This window comes from Orcinus orca, chromosome 10 (assembly GCF_937001465.1).
Source record: "Orcinus orca chromosome 10, mOrcOrc1.1, whole genome shotgun sequence".
NCBI lineage: Eukaryota > Metazoa > Chordata > Mammalia > Artiodactyla > Delphinidae > Orcinus > Orcinus orca.
In genome coordinates this window covers 40102947-40128020 of record NC_064568.1, presented here as the reverse complement: position 1 = coordinate 40128020, position 25074 = coordinate 40102947, and the positions used below count along the sequence as shown (strand labels likewise).

At 42.5% G+C, this 25074-nt stretch overlaps 1 protein-coding gene across 4 annotated transcripts in view; it reads right to left on the bottom strand.

Moving 5' to 3' along the window:
* The window catches only part of SMARCC1 (SWI/SNF related, matrix associated, actin dependent regulator of chromatin subfamily c member 1), a 178836-nt gene that overhangs the window by 8784 nt on the left and 144978 nt on the right, over window positions 1–25074 (bottom strand). For all 4 annotated transcript variants that reach the window (XM_004283880.3, XM_033413117.2, XM_033413118.2 and 1 more), the window contains 2 exons: window positions 20897–21031; window positions 10162–10423 (listed from right to left, as the gene is read on the bottom strand). In XM_004283880.3, coding sequence (XP_004283928.1) covers window positions 10162–10423; window positions 20897–21031 — 397 coding nt within the window. The remainder of the gene's footprint in view (window positions 1–10161; window positions 10424–20896; window positions 21032–25074) is intronic.

Sequence of the window (25074 nt, the reverse complement as noted above, 5' to 3'; positions counted from 1 at the left end):
TTGGACAAGTCATTTAGGATGCCCGGAGCCTCAGTTTCCTGAGATTATTATAAAGAGTGATGCTAAATATCTGCTGTACTCTCTCTGTATGATCAGGGAAACTGTTTATTTCTTATGGTGCCTTATTATGTCACTGGCTCTGCCTTATGAGAGGCAGGGCAAATATTCTCATTTTATAGACAGTAAACAGAAGCTCAGAAAAGTTAAGAGACTTCTTTACGGTCACAGAACTTGTAAGAGGAATGAGATCCAAGTCTTCTGATTCTAAATCCAATTCTCTTTCTACCACACTATTCTGTGCTCAAATGAAACAGTTCCTGTGAAAGGACTTAATATAACAGTCAGCATTAAAAAAAAAAATCTGAGATGTAAACTTTAATTCCAAACACCATGTTTTCTTCTTCACTATATCAACAGTAAGGAAACTGCTCTGCTTCCTGCAATACATAATTTTATCAAATATACTTTCCAGCACCTTGCAGTGGGTTGGATGGTGGCCCCCAAACAGATAATGCACACGTTCTAATACCTGGAACCTGCAAATGTAACCATATTTGGAAAAAGCATCTTTGCAGATTTAAGTTAAGGACCTTAAGATCATCCTAGATTATTCTGGTGGGCCCTAAATCCAATGACAAGTGTTCTTATATGGGACACATGGAGGAAAAGACACAGAGGAGAAAGAAGGTAAAGATGGAGTAAAGAGAGATGTGGCCACAAGCCAAGGAATGCTACCAGACACCAGAAGCTGGAAGATGCAATGAACAGACTCTCCCCTAGAGCCCCTGGAGGGAACATGACCTTGCTCTAGCAGCTCCCAGAATTGTGAGACCTACATTTCTGTTGTTGTAAGTTACGACGTTTATGAAAGGGGAAAACAAAGACTGAGTAGCTCACCCAATGTCATAAAGTGTATAAATAGGGGAGCCAGCTCTGACCTGGGTACTCTGGCTTCAGATCTGGTGTTTGCAATACAGTGCACTCTGAGGATGAAGGTCTGGAGGAAGGGGGCCCATCTGTCTTCCAGCAGACTATGTGATACAAACCCTGCTGCCAATAAAGTGATGGGTCAGGTATTCAACCCACACCTAGCTCCAGAAACAATCTGGCAAAGAGGAATCACTGGCACATGGACACAAGGTGATAACTACCAAAACACACTGGGATAAGCCTTGCAGGATCGGCTGTCAGGCCCATCAGTGCTGTTTCCAAAGCTACCTGCTCAGCGGCAGTGGCCCATTTACCTATTTCCCTATATCTTTATGGCAACAAGCTGGGATAGAATAGCTTTAGGGTTTTCCAAGGCTATTTGCCCAACAGCTGGAAAAAACCTTTCCTTTCTCTTGCTGTAAATCCTGAAGCTTTCTGTAAAACAAAGTTCTTCTATCCTCCTGTCACAAACAGAGCCATAAAGCCACTGGGGTATGGGTATTTAAGGTATGAGAGGACAATGGCTCCTTGGGAAAGGTGGCAGCAAAAAGGAAGAACTAGAAGAAAAACCATTTACTTCCACTGTGGGACCTTGCACAGACAAACATTTCTCAGGAAAGCAAGAAGCACCAAGAGTGAGGCAATGCCCCTGTGCCATCCAAAGGTGCTGGTGGGCCTATGGCAGTGGATTTAGAGGACAAGAAGGGGACAGAATGTTGCTCTGAGTTGGGGCCTGTCACTTCCCAGGCAAAGACAGTTGTCTCATGGAATCCTTCAGGTTGTTAGGAAGGCTGAAGTAAGGGCCCAGTTTCAAGATAAGGAAACAAAATCTTAGAGAGGCTATGGAATTTGTTTGAAAGTCACAAGGAACAAGAGACTGAGCTGTCTGACCCTGAGGCTCATTCTCCTTTCCTTTACACCACCCTGCCTTAAAAGGGTATTTCTTTCCGTGGGAAAGCCGATTTCTCTTTTTTTAAAAAATAAATTTATTTATTTTGTTTTTGACTGTGTTGGGTCTTCGTTGCTGTGCATGGGCTTCCTCTAGTTGTGGCGAGCGGGGGCTACTCTTTGTTTGGTGCTTGGGCTTCTCATTGTGGTGGTTTCTCTTGTTGCTGTGCACGGGCTCAGTAGTTGTGGCTCGCGGGCTCTAGAGCGCAGGCTCAGCAGTTGTGGTGCATGGGCTCAGTTGCTCCACGGCATGTGGGATCTTCCTGGACCAGGGCTCGAACCCGTGTCCCCTGCACTGGCAGGTGGATTCTTAACCACTGCGCCACCAGGGAAACCCAACCCCTGTCCTTTTGAAATCTAAATGTCCTTGGGTTTTCTGGTTTCTGATATAGGTCTCACCACTTTTTTTTTAATTTTTGGCTGTGTTGGGTCTTTGTTGCTGCACGCAGGCTTCCTCTAGTTGCGGCAAGCGGGGGCTACTCTTCATTGCGGTGCGCGGGCTTCTCATTGGGGTGGCTTCTCTTGTTGCGGAGCACGGGCTCTAGGTGTGCGGGCTTCAACAGTTGTGGCACGTGGGCTCAGTAGTTGTGGCGCACGTGCTTAGTTGCTCCGCGGCATGTGGGATCTTCCTGGACCAGGGCTTGAACCCATGTCCCCTGCATTGGCAGGCAGATTCTTAACCACTGTACCACCAGGGAAGCCCCTCACCACTTTTAAATGGATGACAATGTCTGAAGGCATTTCCATTAACTCTTAATAAACATGAAGAAGTCTGACCTACAGATACCTAAAATGAAGCGGAGCAGGCCTTACCAAACAAAATAAAGGGTGTGTATATGTAGTTTCCATTAAAAAAAAATTCAGGTGTTTCCTTTTCCAGTAGAGAGGAAGGTGAGAGATAAGAGAGATGTGGCTTCAGAACAGCAGTATCAAAGCATATACTGGTGGGAGTCTGACCTACATACAAGCTTTTTTTTTTTTTTTTAAAAACAGCAGGCATCTGAAGCCTGAAAAATGGAAAGGTTTGCTAAAATTAGGCTTTGCCTAGTGGAAAAATCCCTCACACTCTCAGGTTTATTAGATCTTATACTAAAGCGTTAACGGCCACCATGCCTAAAAGAATATTAAGGATTTTATTTTTATTCTTTGGGATGGGAGAGGCAGGTGGGTAAGGAACACAAAACTAGGAGAGGGAACCTATGAATTTCCAAGCTTAAGCATACTTCATTGCTGTTTCTAACCATCCATGACACACACTCTGGCTGAGTATCCCAGAGAACAGAAATAACAATCGGGGCCAAGCGAGGGGGAAGCCCAGGCTCCTCGGAGATTGCTCCTCCCGCAGCAGCTTCCGGGGGGCACAGACGCTCTTTGTTGAAGACTGTGCCCTCACTGTTCTCTCTGTAAGGATAACCTGCTACTCCGGAAAGTGGCACAGCAGCCTTGTTATCACATCATGCAAGCAGGACCAAAGGCACCGCAGATAATAAAGACTTGGCTGATGTGACGAGCTAGTCCTTTTCCCTCTTCAGTGTGGGGCTCCGAGTTGGGTGGAGAGGGGAGGCTGGGAAGTGATGAGTAGTTGTAATCCTTTCCTAAGTAGTATTTCCCACGGGGAGGGTTCTGTAAGTGTGTCTAACTTGGGGGCTTAAAAGTCAAGTGCCTAATGCCTTGCTTGAAATTTCCTTGAACAACCAATATTTTACTAAATGATGCAAAATATTCTAGTTTCATTATTAAAACGTCTAACATCCCTGAGTTCTCATCAAACCAGATCAATTCCTACTCTGATTTTTCTTAGGCACTTCTAAAAATTCTTATGTTATTAATGAGGAAACCATAAAGATATTTAAACCAACATGTTCTTTTCTCTCTGCTTTTCACACACAGAGACACATAACAAAGGCTTCCCCAATGCAGGTGGCTCACTCCAGATCCATGAGGCACTAATACTCAAGAGTGCCTCATTTACTATTTATTTTTAATGGAACTTTATTGGAGTATAATTGCTTCACAATACTGTGTTAGTTTCTGTTGTACAACAAAGCGAATCAGCCATATGCATACACGTGTCCCCATACCCCCTCCCTCTTGAGCCTCCCTCAACCACCGCTCTAGGTCATCGCAAAGCACCAAGCTGATCTCACTGTGCTACGCTGTTGCTTCCCACCAGACAACTATTGTACATTCGGTAGTGTATATATGTCGATGCTACTCTCACTTCGCCCCAGCTTCGCCCTTCCACCCCACGTCATCAAGTCCATTCTCTTTATCTACCTCTTTATTTCTGCCCTGCAACTAGGTTCAAAAGCCCAAGGGGAGGGCAGAGCTTACACTGCACTTACATACTAGATTTTTAGGTAATCTTCCTGTAAATACACCTGGCCCTCTGTTCCTCCGTATCCATGGGATCTGCATCCATGGATATAGAGGGATGACTGAATTCACTGTACAGTGCCATTTTATATAAGAGACTTGAGAATCCATGGATACTCATGCATCCCCCATTGGGGCTCCTGGAACCAATCCCTGGTGGATACTGAGAGATGACTGTAGGTGCCAAGGCCCCTGGAGGGTACCCCCTGCAGTCAGAAGTGTCCTCCTTGCTCACAATCAAGAACATCTCAGGACACAGCAGCCACTACCCAGGCCACTCTCCTTGGTTCCCCATGTGCTGTCATGAATACAATGGTCCAGGGTGTGGGCAAGGGATACCATGCATGTGCTCAAGAACTGATGGCTGTCATGACTATTCACCTTGTGCCATTTAGAATGGCGGTCTTACAGGAAGAACCAGTAAGCCTTTAATTTAGGAACCACTTCATGAAATCACTGTTTTTCAATTTAAATGAAAAGACGACATGTAGTGCTGTGTATTTTATGAAGAGCAACAAAACCTAAGGGTGGTATAAGGATGGCTATGGCCACCTCCAGTTTCCATTTGCCAACTTTATACTATAGATTCTTCCTTTGACTATCTGTTTGGTGGAAACAAATCAACTTGGGACACTTTATCACAGATAAGAACAAAACCTACAAAAAGCTGGAGCTCCCAGGTGAGTTAGGAGTAGGACCAAATAATAAAAGCCAAGGAGGAGAGACAGCAGCATACAGATGGTACTCTCTATACAAAAATTCTAAGCATTTGAATGAATTAAAGGGGTGGAGGGGAGGACTGCAGAGGTACAAACTAAATGGAATATGTACAGGTGTCAGTTTATACTAGCCCTGCTGGTGCCTGGGACCATACGTGTTTGACAGTCTGGCAGATTCACAACAATGAGCCATATTTTAATGGGCTCTACCACTAACTGATGGCCAGTTAAGTGGAGAAAGATTACATGTGATTTATCTACAAAATTATTTAAATTCTAAGAAGTCAGAGAGCTGGACAAATTCACCACTCAGTAATATATTTGTCTTGACTTTCTTCTCACCACTTCCCCAACCTTGCTGGCTTTCAGAGGCTGATTTTTCTCCTTCCTTCACACACCATAAATTCCGACCAAACACCAAAACCTAGCAAACTGACCTGGATAATTACCCTCAGCTCCTAACATAAACGTTGTGGCCCGCTAACTTTTCTAGAACCTAGGAAATATTAGTTGGAAGGACCATGCTCCCATTTATTAACTTACACCTGTGGCAAATAAGAGACTAAAGCTCTTCTCCACCTAAAACACTACAGACTCCCTCACTTGCTTTGATATATAAGGCCTCTTTAGCCAATTTCTAGAATATGGTGTACGAGACTCAGCTGTTACAATACAATCAGCCTTTTCTGAACTGTCAATATTAAGAAAGCTTTTAATTATTGGGTTCAATTTATTTTTCTTCATTTTACTTTCCAACACACCTGATTTTTACATTCAAACTCCAAAACAATTTCACAAAAGGGGCAACTATGAAAAATGATTACCTTGAGCTGCTGGAATTCTCATACACTGCTAGAGAGAACGTAAACTGGCATTATCATTTTGGCAAAATTTTGGCAGCATCAACTAATGTGAATACATGGATATCCTAAGACCCACTCTAGGGACATAACAAATTCCACCACTTAGGGGCGCACATAACAGAAATGTATACCTATGTCTCCAAAAGACATGTGCACATGCATGTTCACAGCAGGAGTTACTATTCGTAATAACTAAAATGGAAATGAATCAAATGTCCATCAACAGGAGAATGGATTAATAAATCATGGTAGAGCCCCACAGTAGACACGTACAACAAGAAGAAAGAACAGCAAGAGCGGAAGACACGTACAGCAGGAGTGAAAGAAGGCAAACAAACAAAAATCAGTACGTGATTCCATCCAGATAACATTCAAAACCAGCCCAGGGACTTCCCTGGTGGTGCAGTGGTTAAGAATCTGCCTGCCAATGCAGGGGACACGGGTTCGATCCCTGGTCCAGGAAGATCCCACATGCTGAGGAGCAACTAAGCCCGTGCACCACAACTACTGAGCCTGCACTCTAGACCCTGCGTGCCACAACTACTGAAGCCCTCACGCCCTACAGCCTGCGCGCCGCAACTACTGAGCCCACAAGCCACGACTACTGAAGCCCACGCACCTAGAGCGTGTGCTCTGCAACAAGGGAAGCCACTGCAATGAGAAGCCCGCGCACTGCAATGAAGAGTAGTTCCCACTTGCCGCAACTAGAGAAAGCCCACACGCAGCAACGAAGACCCAATGCAGCCCCCCGCCAGAAACCCCCCAAAAAACCCAGTCCAACTAGTCTATGATGTTAGACCTCGGGACAGTTGTTACCCAAGGGCAGGGAGGAGACTGAGATGGGTATGAGGGGGCTTCTGGGTACCGGTTACACAGGTATATTCTCTTTGTTAAAAATCATCAAGCAAAATATTTATGGCTTGTGTATTTTTCCATATGTACACTACATTTCAATAAAAAATGTTTAAGAAAAGAGGGACTTCTCTGGAGGTCCAGTGATTAAGACTCCACGCTTCCACTGCAGGGGCGCGGGTTCGATCCCTGGTTGGGGGGACTAAAATCCCACACACAGCATGGCGTGGCCAAAAAAAAAAGGGAGGGAGGGAGGGAGGGAGGAAGGAAGAATAGTTTTTTAAAATAGATTTTAAAAAACACTCTCATCATACACACAATGATCATTTTCTTTAAAATTCACTTAAGAAAAGCCTATTTCTGTGAGAAAGTAAAAAGAGAAACATAACCTATTTTTATTCTAAAGGCTATTTTATGAACCCTAGTTTTTTACCATTGTCTCCCTAAAAGAAGAGATGTATCTGAGTCTGCTCTAAACCCTCTTGGTTCTCCATCATGGAAGGTGGCATTGTGACATCATTTTGGAATAGAAGGAGCCCAGTATGAATCCTGGCTCCACCATGCAGCAAGGTGACATGGCCTTGGCATGCACCAGCTCTTCAACTGTAAAGGCAGGACAATGAGAAGTAAGCAAAAATACTGGGGGTGAAGGGCCTGGCATACAAACATCTGTTCTCACCAGGATGTAATTTAGAAAAAAAAGGGAGAAGGGTATCTTTTCTAAATGCAGATGGTGGAGCTCCTGAGAAGTTCTCTGTGAACAGTTACTGTGGATGATGATGCTTTAGCACCATTAAGAACCAAATACCAAGGAGCCACAGCGAACCCCCTCCTAAACATTTATCCCAAGAGTTTTAGGAATTAAAAATTTAAAATAACTGTTTCTGAAAAATCACTTTGTGATCATCACTCTGTTATGCATTCATAGCTTTTAACTTGGAAGAAAATTAGATCTCACAAGGAGGTTTTAAAATCCACTCAAGCAGACAGACAGGAAAACTGAGAAATAAAGTATCCTGTGTCATGAGCCTGGCAGACTTCTAAAACTATCTCCACAAATGTCATTTAGATCAAGTGGCAAGTGGGACGATGGTAGCAAATTCCACAACTGCAATTTAATAGTGTGTGTGAGTGTGTGTGTGCGTGTGTGTGTGTGTGCATGCATGCGTATGAAAATGAATGATTCCCAAAGTGAACCTAGCGCCATTTTTGGGTCAAGGCAATAAGAACTAATATCTAAACATGTTTGGGGTTGTAAATTAAAAATTCATGTTGGTAACACAAGTTGTCAGATCATAGTTTTTTCCGTCATGGCTTCCTCAGGCAAACATGCCTGGTTATTTCCATGAGATTTAGAAATTCTGTCATTTGAGGAAGTCAGGGCAACTGACATTAGTCATGTCGGGAATCTTCTCAGGCCTCCGAGGGTCTTTCTATTTTTTATTTTTTTTAATTTTTATTTATTTATTTATTTTTTGTGTGGGCCTCTCACTGCTGTGGCCTCTCCCGCTGCGGAGCACAGGCTCCGGACGCGCAGGCTCAGCAGCCATGGCTCACGGGCCCAGCCACTCCGCGACATGTGGGATCCTCCCGGACCGGGGCACGAACCCACGTCCCCTGCATCGGCAGGCGGACTCTCAACCACTGCGCCACCAGGGAAGCCCGGGTCTTTCTATTTTTATTTCAGCTCACCTCTACACGCCTGGCCAGAGAGCATGCATACCTCCCCAGAAAGCACAAATTTTGGCTCTGGCAAGCACTTGACACATGGTTATAAAGTACCTATAAAAATCTTACAGGGGGCTTCCCTGGTGGCGCAGTGGTTGAGAGTCCGCCTGCCGATGCAGGGGGACACACGTTCGTGCCTCGGTCCGGGAAGATCCCACACACCGCGGAGCAGCTGGGCCTGTGAGCCATGGCCGCTGAGCCTGTGCGTCTGGAGCCTGTGCTCCGCAACGGGAGAGGCCACAACAGTGAGAGGCCCGCGTACCGCAAAATAAATAAATAAATAAATAAATAAATAAATAAATAAATTCACAATACTAAACACATACACACACAACAGAAAAAAAACCCTTATTGGTAACCTTTGGAGACTGTGTGTGTGTGTGGGTGACTTGGCAGAGGGGTTGAACTCATTATTAAATAATAAATAAATAAAGGGAAATAAATAAAGGGAATTTATTTATCCCTGATACATAAAGGGAAAGGATGAAGCATTTATCCAGCCTTTCCTGTAAGGATTGATTTTCAGGGTAACTAAATGATTGGTGAAGAAAAGCTTTTTAAATAAAAGAATCACTGCTAATAAATGTAAATATATTTATAAATATATAATAAACATACATTTATTTACATAAATAAATAATAAATGCACATTTACATAAATAAATGCATAAATAAATAAATGCAGACAGAATAATAAATTTAGAAATCTTACCATTTTGTAACACTTGGTAAAATAAATGATCTAGGAAGCAACTCTCAATGGCAGGTAAAATCTTAAGTGAGTCTAATGGGGAACTCTGGAACACCAGAACCACTGACCAATCTGAACGCCACCAAGAAAGAACCAACATTACAGGAAAAATGCCTGCACCACCAAAGTGAACTTGAACCTACTAAAATATCCAGCACCATCCTGTGGTTTATTTATGGGAGACGTGTGGGAGGGAGGAAAGGAGGGGGAAGGATATGTGAAATGACACCATGCACTTTGAGTGCATGATCGGGTACAGCCAAACACATGAATGGCATTTTAAAAAAGAAGAAAAAAAGGGAGGGTGAATTGTTAAAACGTTAAAATAGATTTAAGAGAACTATTAGCGAATTCAAACAAATGAAGCATTCAAAGACATTTAATTAATGTTATTAGGAATTATGGTTACTTTTGTTGGGTGTAATATAGTAGGTTATGTTAAAGAATAAGATTTCCATTGGTTAGAGATACGTTTTGAAGTCTCCCACACCAAAGCGAGGAGGAAGAGATAAAATGTTGATAATTCTGAAGCTGTGCAATAGGTATTTGGGGGATTATTATGCTATTCTCTCTACTACTGTCTATAGTAGAAGATTTCTATAACAAAAAGTTAAGAATGCCAGAAAGGTGATGATCGTTATCATAAGAGTTCATTGTGCTATTCTTTTTGTGTGTGTCTATCTTCGAGAATGTCTATAAATTAAAAAAAAAAAAGTAGACAATCCAAGGATGAATTTTTAAGGATCTCTGGGACATATTGTCGACCCACCCAAGAAAAAGGCATAATGCCAAGAGGACCCTGGAAAGAGAACATGGCAGGCATTATGTGGTGATGGCTATAAAAGCAGATTCACTTGTGTGTAATATCCTAGATGACAATGGACATTCTGAACAGTTTTAGTCAGAAATCACCAACAGTGTGGTTTGCCCCCTCTGATGCTCTGTGCCACAGGGATGACCCCAGACTGAGTGGTGAGCAGAGCATTCCTCTCACCTGGCTGAGGTGGATGAGGCGGCGGCATCTGGTGGTGCATCAGAGGGTAGGGAGGGGGCTGCTGATGAGGCATCATGCCAGGGTGCCCTGCTGCTCCCAGTGGTGCCAGGCCAGGTCCCCCTGAGTGCTGGTGTGCCTGTTGAGGGTTCTGCCCATGCTGCTGCTGTTCCATTTGCTGTCGGGCTCGCAACTCAGCGTATTTCAGCTGTTCCATGTGGAAGTTCTGGCGTTCAGTAAGCAACTGCTGCCTCTGTTGTTCTAACTATTAAGAAAAGGAAGGGGAAGAGAAATGAAATCCGGAGAGTCTTTCACGATTGGATGCCAACACAGGATATCTACGTGATGCCTAAGTTCCACATAGCTCATCACAGTTACATAGTCACCTCCTCTCCTGAAACAACCACAGTGAGAGAAAAGGCATTATTTCCTGAGTAGAACGAAGTCAAGTTCTTCTCTATGTTAAGTATAAGGCCTGCCTTTCCTTGGAACCTTCACCCAGTGGGGGGCTATTATACTCAGGACACTTGTAATTCCCTCTGTTTGGCGGGCCTTCAGATATTTAAAAAACTGTTTCCATGACTGCCTTACTCTTCCCCAGGTGAAACAAGCCTCTCCTGTCCTCTTAATAGTTCCTTAGATACTAGTATTTCAAGTCAAACCAACATTTCCAGGTGCTCTCTTCTGCATGTGATCCTTTTGGTTACTATTTTAGAATGTGACACCAGAGTTAAATCCTCTGGATGAGTGGACGTGGCCTTAGCTGCAAAGATACACATTTTCTATATGGAACTTTGGCAGTACCATTGTAAATCTTAGCTTCCAAGTACCCAAAATTATACTGGGTGACACTTTCACAGCATATTTTAGAAGCTTAAATAAAAATTTACATGAATCGTGGTTTGAAGAATATAAGCATTTCAATACTCAAGATAATCTTTCTGGGGGCTTCCCTGGTGGCGCAGTGGTTAAGAAAACGCCTGCCGATGAAGGAGACACGGGTTCTATCCCTGGCCTGGGAAGATCCCACATGCCACGGAGCAGCTAAGCCTGTGTGCCACAACTACTGAGCCTGTGCTCTAGAGCCTGCGAGCCGCAACTACTGAGCCTGTGTGCCACATCTACTGAGCCTGCACTCTAGAGCCCGCGAGCCACAACTACTGAGCCCAAGTGCCACAACTACTGAAGTCCGCGTGCCTAGAGCCCGTGCTCCACAACAAGAGAAGCCACTGCAATGAGAAGCCCGTGCGCTGCAACTAGAGAAAGCCTGTGTGCAGCAACGAAGACCCAACAGAGCCAAAAAATAAATAAATAAAAACAAATAAATTTATTTAAAAAAAAGATAATCTTTCTGGGACCCAAATTAAAATACAGAGAAGTTAGGAAATTCAGAAGCCATATGCCTGACACTAGTGCAGAAAACGGAGCCCACCTTAAAAGCTATGAAAACTAACTTAACCCAGGGTTGACAGAGAAAATCACCTTTAACAGGAATGGAAATAAAAATCCAGATTTCTAGTAGTATAAAGATCATACGGAGGGTTAATAGCACTACTGCTTTTCTATAATGTTCTATCTCACCATTTTTGACAGCAAGATTTTATTCACTGGGAGGCATTTCTACAGCAGCCACAACAGCTCTTGGGCACTTGAGATGTGGCTAATCTGAAATGAGATGTACTATAAATGTAAAATAGTCACTGACTTTTGAAGACTCAGAATGAAAAAAATAAAATTTTCATATTGATTACATGTTAAAATACCATTATATACATATACTGGATTAAATAAAACATCATTATAGGGACTTCCTTGGTGGTGCAGTGGTTGAGAAACCACCTGCCAATGCAGGAGTTACAGGTTCGAGCCCTGGTCTGGGAAGATCCCATATGCCGCAGAGCAACTAGGCCCGTGCACCACAACTACTGAGCCTGCGCTCTGGAGCTCGCGAACCACCGCTACTGAGCCCGAGTGACACAACTACGGAAGCCCCCACGCCTAGAGCCCGTGCTCTGCAACAAGAAAAGCCACTTCAATGAGAAGCCTGTGCAGCGCAGCGAAGAGTAGCCCCCGCTCGATACAACTAGAGAAAGCCCGCGCACAGCAACGAAGACCCAATGCAGCCAAAAACAAAACAAAACAAAACAAAAATTATAATTTTTTTTTTAACGTGGCTACTAGAAAATTTTTAATTACATATATGGCTCATGTATTTCTGTTGGAGAGCACTACTCCAAGGCATTTGATAAGTTAAGGAAATGTAACATTTTAGCTTTCAGGAATAGTCAGTTTTATAGATAAATACTACATACTATCATTAGCAAAATCTAAGTGGAATACCCATGAGAATTAGCTTATGAATCTGGGCTCTTAGCAGAGAGCAGCTTGGGGAGAAGTCCCCGTGGAACCTAGTGAGAAGCCTCACTGGCTATCAGGAGTAGCAAGCAGGGAATGTCCATAGACAGATGGGGTGCTGGAAGACAGGCCGTGGACACAGCATGAAGACAAGCGGCATGGCCAGATGAGGAGAAGAAAAGGAAAGAACAGATGGTAACGCTTATATCCCCGGTGTTGGTTCGCTGGCTTGCAGAGTCTCCCTTGGGAGAAGATCTGAAACGAACGATTTTGTGAGTGGTTGAGGGTTATCACAGGAGGGAGGAAACATGGTGTTACCATGGTCTAACAGGCTGGTGCGGGCTCTTCATTTTCTAAGGGTGACCCGAAGAGGCTAAACCCTGGCTCAGTTTAACATATCCTTCTTTTCGTAATCAGAAGGGAGTTGCAAGGTGTAAACAGCAAGAGAATCCTCTGGAAGTCCAGCTCTGCAAGATGACTAATCAGTGAGATAATGTAAGTAAAAGGCAGACTGAAAAAACAGAATTTAAAGATTCTGAAAAAACAGAATTTAAAGATTCTGACCATAAGTGCTATGGTCAGAAAGGTTTTGCTTTCTTCTAACCATTCTTTCCAGGAAATTTAGCACTTTGCTGAGGTTAGACTTAAGAGGTTGTCAGAAAAGGACCTCAACCTATGTTTTTGTTCAGCCACTATTGGTCTGGACAGGTCAGCTGAAGTCCAGCAGTTACATAAGAACTCCAGAATATAGGTCAAGATCTGCTTTATAAAAACCTGAACTGTTACTGGAGGAAGACTTTGTGTCTCTGAAGGGAAATTTTAGTCTCTGCCTTACCTATCTCAGTGTTTTTTTTTTTTTTTAACTGAACCAGCCTTTCTTTGGGAACTGACCTTAGTATCAAAGTATTAATCTTGGAAAGAAAAATTTGCCCAATCTTCCTAGTTTACAAATGAATTAACGTCAATTATACTATTTTTTCCTGAGCTTCATCTGTCATTTCAAAACATAGAAGGTAATTAGAAGAATTAAAAAGGACGTGATTAAACACACACATCCCTGAAAAGAACCCAGTTTAAGCTTTAGATCCAATGTGGAATGAATAGGCCCTCTGAAGTGAGAGCAACGTCCAGACAGCAGGCTACCAGTTGGCTCCAGAGGGCCACCTCTGTTCTAGGGCACATGCAACAGAGCTTATGGACACATACTGGCCCCACCATCCAGAAGAAATACCTCTCTTGTTATAGATATCTTACTGTTACTGAATCCAACTGAAGACTGCATTCACTTCTGTGGCAATGAAATGTGGGAATCTTTGAGGAGAGTTTGACAGTACTGAGCAAATTTTAAATTCACATAACCAATGACCCAGTGATTCCACATCTGGAAATCTGTCCTAGAAAACTGTATGTATATTTGTATAAGGCTAGTCATTAAAGTACTATTTTTGATGTACATTTATGTCTGAGATGCACTGAGTAAAAAAAAAGCAAGTTGCAACAGTATTTATGTCTATTATATTTAAAAAAAAAAAAAAAAACCTTTGTGGCCATGTATAAACATTACATATACACTGAAAATGTTCTGAAGACACTAAACTATTAACAGTGATTATTCCTAGGAATGAAACTGAGGGTAGAAGACACTTTTTAATTTATCCATTTCTTTATTATTTGAAAAATTTTCATCACACCTATTTTTGTAATTACAAAACAAAATACTAAAATTACCCAAGTTATATGCTTCAGATAACTCGATTTTCTTCTCTCCCTTTTCTATTTCCAAGGACTATAGATAAAGCCCCAACAGCTAAACCAGATAGTGTAAATTACTCACGTAAATAGGGCGCTAATGAATCTGTCCACTTTCTTTCAAGACTCTGATCTGGCTCTAGGGAACCCAGTTTCATACAAAGATGCCTGTGGCCCTGATCTGAAGACATCCCCACCCCCACTGCATTCAAACCCTGCCTTCCTCTCCCCCTTCATTCCTACACTGTGTATGTATAAAGCAGCCGGATCCAAGTGGAACCGGAACATAACAGAGCACTTTTCTACACCAAGACCCTAAACACACACACAGCTGCAAGTGCAGCTGAAGTTCACACAGAGCTCTTCTCCCAACTTCATTTGCATAGAACAGGGAGGCAGGGTGGGAAAGAGTAAAAGAAGGTGGGGGCCTCAAAAATCCATCTACACTGCTAAGGGTCGAAATACCAGCCAAGACTTGAAGCCTCTGACTACTCGGCCTCAGAACTGAAGTAAACACACCTTCCTTTGAAAGGTTTGGTATCAGTAACCGGACATCCACTTAAGAGAAAAACCAGACATACTCATTCCTTCTTACACCTCTGGCAAAACAAAACAACACAACTGCATCTTTCTGCTCCACTGGAGGCAGAAATCCAAAGGGGGACACAGCACCACTGTTGTGACTGTCATTCTGTCCTTGTAAAGTGCTTGCTGCCTGAGGCCCTATGTCTTTTTTTGAATCAGAAGTAAACCTGCTCAGTCCTAAGTACAGCTTTCTTAATCTCAAATAAAACTATCCATAATGTCACGGTGCATGTCTAATAACAGTTTCAATTATATGACAGGCAGTACAGAGATGAATTACTACAAATATGCAGAAAACAAAGTTAAATACAATTCTCCTGGGGCAGTATAAAATTAACTTTTTGTTCTTTTTTCCTTAATTTATCACAGAGTACCACAAACTTTTCTAACCCTACACCCTGTGTGTGAGGACGTCCCATTAGTAATAACTTTAAATCCATCCAGAACTTGACCGTTTCTCCTCACTTCCACGGCCCATCACCACCTCACGTGGACTTCCCAACAGCCTCCTCACCAGTCTCCCCTTTTCTAAACTTGTCACTTTATATTCTCTAGACAGTGGAGAGACTGATCGCCACTTAACTGTAAGGAAGATGATGCCAGTTTTCTGCATGTATTCCACATTTTTATGGAATAAATAAAATAGGCCCTGTAATTATTCCACATTTTAATCACAGTAAAATGAAAGGCCTCTGGATGGTTTACAGGGACTTCTGTGATTAGGGCACCATCATCTCTGCCTTCACCATCTTACCTCTCCCTACTCACTCATGTCCCAGCCCACCCCACCTACTCCTTAGTTCCCAAACATGTCAGTCACGCTCTTGCCTCAGAGTCTCTCTCTAATGCTGGCTGTTTCTAGGGCTTAGAGACATTCGCCCAACTGTCAGTTTCTCAACAGGGCTTACACCGATGACACCACTTAGAACTGAAATCTTTCCCTTGCCCCGCCCAATCTCACTTACACAGCCTGAAACATACAGGTATGTATACATACACAGTATATATGCATGCATATACATACAAAGCACATAACATCTAACATCCTTCATTAATTATTTAAGTTCTACCAAGGCAAAGAGTTTTGTTGGGTTCTATTCACCAGTGTTATCTCCAGTACTTAATACACCTAGAACAAAGTAGGTGCTCAATAAACATTTGCCAAATGAAAAAATGAACTTAATCCATCATCTATGATGTGAAAGCCATCAGCTCTGGGCAAGCTGACTCTTCAGTCTCCTCAGCAATCATACCCTTCTCTTCACAGTTTTGGATTTGGACCTTTTCTACAACTCACATCAGTCCTTCCTCTACCAGGAAGCTTTCCTTGATAATCTGAGCCAATCACGGCCTCCTCTCCTCTGACTTTCCATAGCCTCACTACCTCATGGTATCTTTGTGTCAGTTTCTCATCTACCCTCTCACCTCCTTAAGGACAGGGTCCAGGTTTCTCACAGCTTTGAGTTTCCTACAATGTCTCTCTTTTCAAAGGTATACAATTTCTATACCTAGTCAAACGAGAGCATTAAGTACAGAAGCTATAAATGAGATCAACACAGAGATTCTCACTGGTCTCAAAGTATTTTTTTTCCCCCTTTAATCCAAATAAGAATGCTTTAGGTAGGACCCAGGCCCTCCAGTTCTCTTCAGTCCCCAACACAGCCCATGTCTGACACCTGTTCTCTTGAGTGATGTCTGCTATCTGCTTGGCACGGAAGGCTGCACACTTGGGCAGACCCTCTCAGTTTCGAACCCAGGGCCAGCTCAGCATCCTCACCTCAACTGGGGTCAGTAGTCTTCATCGGGCTTCCCTGGTGGCACAGTGCTTAAGAATCTGCCTGCCAACGCAGGGAACATGGGTTTGAGCCCTGGTCCGGGAAGATCCCACATGCCGCGGAGCAACTAAGTCTGTGTGCCACAATTACTGAGCCTGCACTCTAGAGCCCGCAAGCCACAACTACTGAACCCACGTGCTACAACTACTGAAGCCCGCACGCCTAGAGCCCGTGCTCCACAACAAGAGAAGCCACCCCAATGAGAAGCCCGCGCACCACAACAAAGAGCAGCCCCCGCTCACCGCAACTAGAGAAAGCCTGAGCACAGCAACAAAGACCCAAGGCAGCCAAAAATAAATAAATAAAAATAAATAAATTAAAAAAAAAAGTCTTTATCATGTCAATTCCTGGACAAACTCTGTATACTCCATAACTGACTTCCTCCAATATTAGTACTTTATGAGAGGACTGTAACAAAAGCTACTGAGCTCTAATTATAGCTGTATACATAATATCTATAAAAGATATTAAATTGTTATATCCTTATTCTTAATTTCTAAATAATTAAGACTCAAGAGAACATCTGATTTTACGTCATTAGAGAGAGAAAGAAACTTCATATCTGATTCTGAAAGTGTATGAAAAGATTCTTGAAATCTGTTGCTATATAAACAAAACCAAATGTTTAATTCAAAAAAGCATGTCCTGAAGCTACTGGTTCCTAGGTGAAGATGAGCAGGACCTCACCTACAGTGAACTGAGGAGTGTGGTAGGCAGAGCACTAGGCAGTGGGTTAGAATGCGCCGCTCCTGGCTGACCTGACCCCTTTCCACAATTTCAACTTTCACGAGTCATATAACAAAGGGTATCAAAACCCTGCATATCTCAGAGTCTCTAGGTTAAAATGCGGTAAGAATGGCTCATTTCTTTATAAATTTTGAAGTACTAGATAAAAACGCAGAGGTGAACAAACACAGGTTTGAGACCCAGCTCTGTTATTTATGAACTGTGTGATCTGAGATACATGAAGTGTACCTTGTTTAAGCTCTAGACTCTTCATCTACGAGAATGGTTAACAAAGAAATGGCCTCATGTTCCCACCCAGCATCACTGCTGGATTCTAAATGTTCATAAAGCCAACAAAGACTTATAAATATTAAGAATTTAATATATAATTGTTGATTATTGGTTTGCATAAAGGGAGGCATAGAAATATTTACTGAACACTTACTCTGTGTTCTAGGCAGTGTGCCAGGCACATGCCATAGTTCTCTCATTTAATCCCCACAACAGTCCTGTGAGGAGAGGAAATCATCAGTAGGAAAATAGCCACGGCTTTGCTCGCTCACAGGGAAGGACAGGATAACTAGTGCTGGGAAGGAGAAAAATAGATTATGTCTGACTGTGCATGAAATGAATGGAAGCCATTTTAAAGTTTGTAAGATTTTTTGGTTCTTGTGATAGTGAGCCTCCAAGGTTGCCCCCAGTGATCCCGCTTCCTAACATTTAGGCCTTCTCCACTGAGCCCTGCCAGCCCACAGCCCCACCCAAACCCAGAATCAAGGTTGGGCTGTGGGACTGAGAGAATATAGCAGGAGTGCAGGAATGTGCCTGCCAAGTTTAGGTTATAAAAGATACTGTGGCTTCCACTTTGGGTGCTCTTTCACGTTCTTGCTCTTTTCAGTCACTTGCTCTGGGGGAAGTCACTTCATGAGGAGTACTATGGAAAGGCCCACGTGGCAAGGAACTGAAGACTCCTGCCAACAGCCACATGAATAAGCTTCGAGGGGTATCCTCCAGCCCCAGCTGAACCTTATGAAGACTGCATCCTAACCAGAGACCCTGAGCCTGATCCACTCAGGAAAGCTGCTCTCAGATTCCTAATCCTCAGGAAATGTGTGAGATACTGTTTTCAGTCACTACTTTGGGTTAATTTTTTACATAGCAATAACTAATACAGGTATGGTACTGACATTCAGTGGCTAGGGCTAGGGACTGTCTTATATAATGAATTTTACTGCCCCAAATGCTGATTAAGAAAAAACAGGCCGACCACCAAAGGACTTGAGAATATCAACCTTGTGTGGTGAAAAAGATTCAGTAGAATGTTTTCCCACATTTTTGGTTGTGCTCTTTTATTCAGAGACCATTCTGTAAAATGTTTTATGTGCTCAATTAGAATTTAAGATAAAAAAAATAGATTCAAGTAAGAAAAACCCAGTGGACTCAGATTAATTTGAGATAAATAACTATGAGAAATCCAGAGCACAAGGATGTCTGAGAATCAGTGGAGAGAACTGGGAAGGGCCTGAGTACTCTGCTATTCCAGGGGACAGTTCCACTAGGGGGGTTTAAAAGAGTGAGGAATCCACAAGTTCACCCTCCAAAGATAAAGCAATTTAGAGCTGAGAAAAGAGCCCCTTGACAATCTAGACATAGTTGCATTAAGTGCCCAATCTTCCAGGCTAACAACATCAGTTCTGCTTCATGAATGACAGCAAGGCGTCTGGTTGCCAGTGGGAACTACGCAATGATCACTTGAATTCTGCATGTGCCAATAATCCATTATGTAGCCCCCTGTTATCCCGAGTACCCCAAAAAATGCTATCAAATGACAAAAGGGCAGCTTATTAGGGTAAGATAAACACAAACACTCACTCTTCAAAGCTCCAGCTCACCTCTAGGAAGTTTTCTCTAATACCCTCTCCTTCTCCGCATCTTCCATGTATGTTCCCTTAAGAACTGAACACACGATACTGTCATTTGTCTCCTTGACTGTCTTCCCTGTTAAACTAAAGTAAGGTCCCCTAGCGTAAACTTTCCTTTCCACTTTCCCAGCTTCTGACACTGATGCTGGCATACATCCATTCAACAGACACGTAAACAAGGGCCTATGATGTGCCAGCTGTGTGTGAACAAAGACACTTAACAAACTTTGCCCTCAAAGAGAATACACTCTGGTATGGGAGGTGGACGCATGAACTAGCATTTACAATATAGTAAGTGCTCTGTTAGGCTGCTACAAAAGCAAATGGGGAGGGCATGTCACTCACAGGTTCAGGGCTGAGGGATGCAGGAGGTTGGCAAAGAGTAGGAAAAAAGGCCTTGCTGGTGGAAGAGCAGGATGCACTCAGGTGGCAGAGAACACACACGGCCATGAGGGAAGCCTGCATGTGGCGTGCTATGACATGACTGGTGCACAGAGAGCAATGGAGATGAGACTGGGGTGGCCTGTTGCTCCTGGGACAGGAGAGGGCTGGTGATGTGAGAGATACTTACAGGATTAGGGAAGTGGGGATGAGGTAGCATAGGGTGTGGGTAGGATAGTTACTGAAGCAGCCTCTTCCTCATGGGGCCAGAATGTAAGTGGAAGAACAGGTCTTAGGACAAAATGAAAACGGGCTATTGTGATAGTTACTAAGCTACTCATCATGAAGAATCTGCCAGAGGACTTGCTTGGATTAACCACTAAGAAAGAGTTTAACAAATGCAAATGGATCCTTAAAATTAAAACTCTTCTGGAATGGTTAAACTTAAGGTTCTCCCATTTAGAGATACCAGTATCTGGTATGCTGATAAAAAACTCAAAACAATCAGAAAATCAGAAAAAGTCCTAACTAAATCCTCAAATTTAGCCCACTGTTTAGAAAGGCATTAATTCCTTTCCTGGTCAACTCATTAAAAAACAAACTTCTCAAAACAAACAAACAAACCCAAAAAATTTCTCCAGAGAACTTCATCTCTGTCTCTCCAAAAAATCCCCTGAAATAACCAAATGTTCCCCTGATTGTATATTTCTTACTTTTTGTGGCTTCCTTCCTCATTCTTGGCCTTTTTCATAATTCTTTTTGTCCTGTTTGGGCCACGTCCTTATATCAAGTGTATGCCAGAGAAAATGCTGCTTACCAGTACTCTGCTAGGCCTGGTTCCACCTGCCCTTCCCTATACAGGAGAGGGAAGGTAACAAATAGGTAATAAAGTAAGTCTAAGATCCGACTATTATAGAAGGGAGAATTTGATACCATCATGTATCTGGAAAGCCAAGAGGTATAAGAAGCTGAGGTTTAGATAATTATTTTCAGAGTTCCTTTTATTTATCATCACTGGCTGATAATCCTTTTGAAAGGGCAAAAGGTTAGAAAAAAGGTTAGACGATAGCCACGGAGACCAACAAATTACGTTACTGTATTTTCTCTATTTCTATTTCTCGTATTTCATGAAAGGTGGTCAGAGTTTAATTGTGAAAAAGCCACTATAAAATTCCCCTTACTTACAGCTTCTTTCTCTCTGTCCATGATGGTTTCCAGTTCCTCAAAATGTCTAAGTTTGATCTCCAGTTTCTTCATTTGTGTCTCAACCAGGAGAGCTACCAGAGACTTGATCTTTCTCTCTTCCACGGCAGCCAAGTGCTAAGGGCAAAAAAATCATTCAAAGTATTTAGGTAAATGTTTGCTTAATAAACAGTAAGAAAATGCTGAAATTACTATTATAAGTGGGAATTATGGAATTAAGAATGGCGCCCTGGATGCCCCCTTTGCATGTTTCTACTATTTATTTCAACTTAAAATAACAGGGACTTCCCTGGTGGCACAGCGTTTAAGAATCCACCTGCCAATGCAGGGACAAGGGTTCGATCCCTAGTCCGGGAAGATCCCACGTGCTATGGAGCAACTAAGCCCATGTGCCATAACTACTGAGCCCGCATGCCACAACTACAGAAGCCCTTGCACCCAGAGCCTGTGCTCTGCAACAAAGATGAGCCCCGCAATGAGAAGCCCGCATACCGCAACAAAGAGTAGCCCCCGCTCACCGCAACTAGAGAAAGCCCATGCACAGCAACGAAGACCCGACGCAGCCAAAAATAAACAAATAAATTAATTAATTAAAAAAAAATAAAACAAAAAATAAAACAACTATCCATGCCTGAATTTCTGGTACTTACAAATATAAATCTATATACAGATATGAATCTATAAATACCAGAAATTAAGGATTAAAAGGAAACTTCTTCCATGCTAATCTACTCTCTTCAAAGAGCCCACTAAGGAGAAAAGGTTGAATCAGGGCCTTGAAAGGCAAAGGAGGACCCCATGGCCTGGAAGGCACTTCCCCATCTACCACCCACTTACCTCCCACCCTCACTCTGTAACTCTGTTTTTCCCTCCTTATGAACTGTCCAGGAGCAGGCAAGCAGTGCTCTCCCTCAGCAATCAGCCCTCAGATGCAAAGCCCCTACTGAGTGTCTACTATGAATAGAGAGGAGGGGGTGAACAATATTCCACCCCTAGTTTGGGGATAGGGTATAAGACAGGAGGTTATTCTGGAAGAATGTACCACTCACTCCCCTGTACAGGACTGATGAGTCCCACTCATGCTTCCTGTCAAATCAGCAGCACACAGAGGAAGATGCCACATTACTCAGAGAGGATGAGGATCCCACATTTGGCCAACGTCCTGACTACGTGCAAAGGATGAATACCACCTTCTCCAGACACCATCCAAGAGCTTATACCAACAAATTCCCAACACTATTTTGCACTATTACATCTACTGAATTTATGTGCTTATCTTGCTTCTACACAAGGTTTTGAGAAGTAACACGGAGTGGCTGACTTATTGATCTGTGTTTCTTATAGAATCTAGAAGGAGTGAACATACAGAAGGAGTTTAATATAGGCTTTTGGGAACTAAACTGGTAGAGAACACTTAAATAAGAGCTTTATTTTTCACTCTTTTACAGTTGATAAAGAAAAATATAGTTTTATACCTATAGAGACCCATCTGCAGGAAGATTCAGAAGTGTAAGCAAAAGATTTTATGAAAGAATCTACAGCTATTAATGGTCATGTTTGCCTCCCTAACTACATTAAGCTGCATCAATAACACCAAAAGTTTAAATAAAGATTACATGATTCTAAGCCTGTTATCACTGATCGTGTTATGCAATTTTATATTTCTAATGAGATATAAAAAAACAGGTTACAAAAAAAAATTCAGACTGTCACAGACTTCTCAAAAGCAAAAACTAGGTTTTTGAAAACAAAGGTAAAAATGCCTTCCAAATTGTGAGGGCTAATAAATTTCAGTCTAGAACTTCAAGTACAACAACTTAAACCAATTAGGTGCAGAATAAAGACAAATTTCCAAAATCAAGGACACAAAATCCTACACATGCTTTTGAAGGACGTGCTCCAGTTAACTTCGTGTAAACTGAGAAAAAGATAAAAGACATGAGATCCGGACATCACAGACTCAACCTAAGAAAGAAGTCCTAAGTTAACAGGGTGGCACAAACAGGCCAAAAGCAAATAGGGACAAATGAAAGAAGACTGGCAATATAATGATAACCAAAGCTGGGTGAGGGGTACAGAGTCATTACACTATTTTGTCTACTTCTGTATATATTCCAATAGTTGCATAATAAATTTTTAAAAAGGGCAGAAGGTGGGTCAACAGACGGTGCTGGGACAACTGGATATCCAGAAACAAAATGATAAATTTGGACCCCTACCTCACATAATACACAAAAATTAACTCAGTAGATCATAGATCTATATGTAAGAGCTAACACTAAAACATTCTTAGAAGAGGTGGTGCAGTGGTTAAGAATCCAGCTGCCAATGCAGGGGACATGGGTTCGAGCTCTGGTCCAGGAAGATCCCACATGCCATGGAGCAACTAAGCCAGTGTGCCACAGCTACTGAGCCTGCGCTCTAGAGCCCGCGCTCCACTAAAAGAGAAGCCACCACAATGAGAAGCCTGCACACCACAATGACGAGTAGCCCCTGCTCGCCACAACTAGAGAAAGCCCGCGCACAGCAACAAAGACCCAACACAGCCAAAAACAAATAAATAAATTTATATTAAAAAAAAAAAAGAAATTCTAGAGAGTTCTTTGAACAGAAGGAAAAAACCTCTTCCATTAAAAGAAAAAATTGAAATGGAGACAGGAACTGAGAAGCACCGGACAGGGAAAACTGAACTTAGGTTCTAGCATTACTGAAGAAGTTATAAAAATAATTTGGATTAAATTGCAATAACTCAAGAATGAATTGTGTAATCATTAGAAAAAACACTAAAAGAACAAAAGTGTATGTAATGAACAAGGTCACTGGAAAAAAAATACTAGAATAAAAATTATTGAATTAAAAATAAGATGTTACAATCAGAGGAAACTGATGAACAGCACACAAAATTGCTCTAAAATATTTTTGCAACTTCTATGAATCTAAAAAGTGAAAAGAAAAAAAAAAAAAGGCCTGTCTAAGGCTACATAACTATCATGTGGGGGGAAAGGGGTTAAAATCCTGGTTTGAAGACTATAAAACATGATATATAAGGTGTGATGTACAAGAGATATTGAATAAGTAGCTGTCTAGGCAAATGATAATTTTACTGCCTCATGCATTAAGGGTGGTTTGATTATGCTGAGAATTTAAACTGGACCAGCTTTAGCCTGCCTGCCTTCCTCCCTCCCTCCCTCCCTTCATTTGGCTGTGTGGGGCTTTGTTGTCGCCGCGTGTGAGATCTTTAGTTGCGGCATGTGGGATCTAGTTCCCTGACCAGGGATCAAACCTGGGCCCCATGCATTGGGAGCGTGAAGTGCCAACCACTGTACTGCCAGGGAAGTCCCCAGATGTTTTTAAATGTTCTTTGCTTTATATGTACTCACCTTGTCTCCTTTTATGCTAAGAGTTTCTTGCCATTCTGGTCCATGAATTATAATACATTTAATTCATGGATGGATGTACTTAGAACAGTGCCTGGAACATGGTAGGCGCCTGATACCTGCGAGCTGTACCCTAAAAGCCCATTTTGTTGGAAGACCCTCCTCTGCCTGCACTGGACCGCTTCTAACATGTCTTTTAAGACTTGGCCTTAGGCATCACTTCCTCTGGGTAGCTCCCTTACATCACGGCTCCCACAGCCTCCATGACGATTCTTACTGCACTGTATTTTATCTATTCACTTGACTTTTACTCCCCAGGGTCAAGGCCCGAGGAAGCCCCATATTTATGACTGCTTCGCAATTTTAAAGATGCAAGAAATAAGGAGATGAGGTGGGGAGTAGAGAGGACACGGAGAAGAGGCAGGCTTTATCCAAAGCCTAGAATTCACCTGTGACTAAGGTTAAAAAACCACTAGAAATCTCTAGAAGTAAACCTGGGCACTTTGAATGCAGGATGAGAATATAACCAGCAAAGCATGGCCTTCAATCTAAAGAAACAAATTTGAGTAAAAAACTCAAGAAAAGAAAAAAACAAATCAAAACTTGAACCTGTAAACTCTATGGCAGTTGCATTACTAAAGACTTATAGGATTATTCAGTCTGATTTCTAGTTTAAAAAAATTTTTTAGGGCTTCCCTGGTGGCGTGGTGGTTGGGAGTCCGCCTGCCGATGCAGGGGACACGGGTTTGTGCCCCGGTCCGGGAAGATCCCACATGCCGTGGA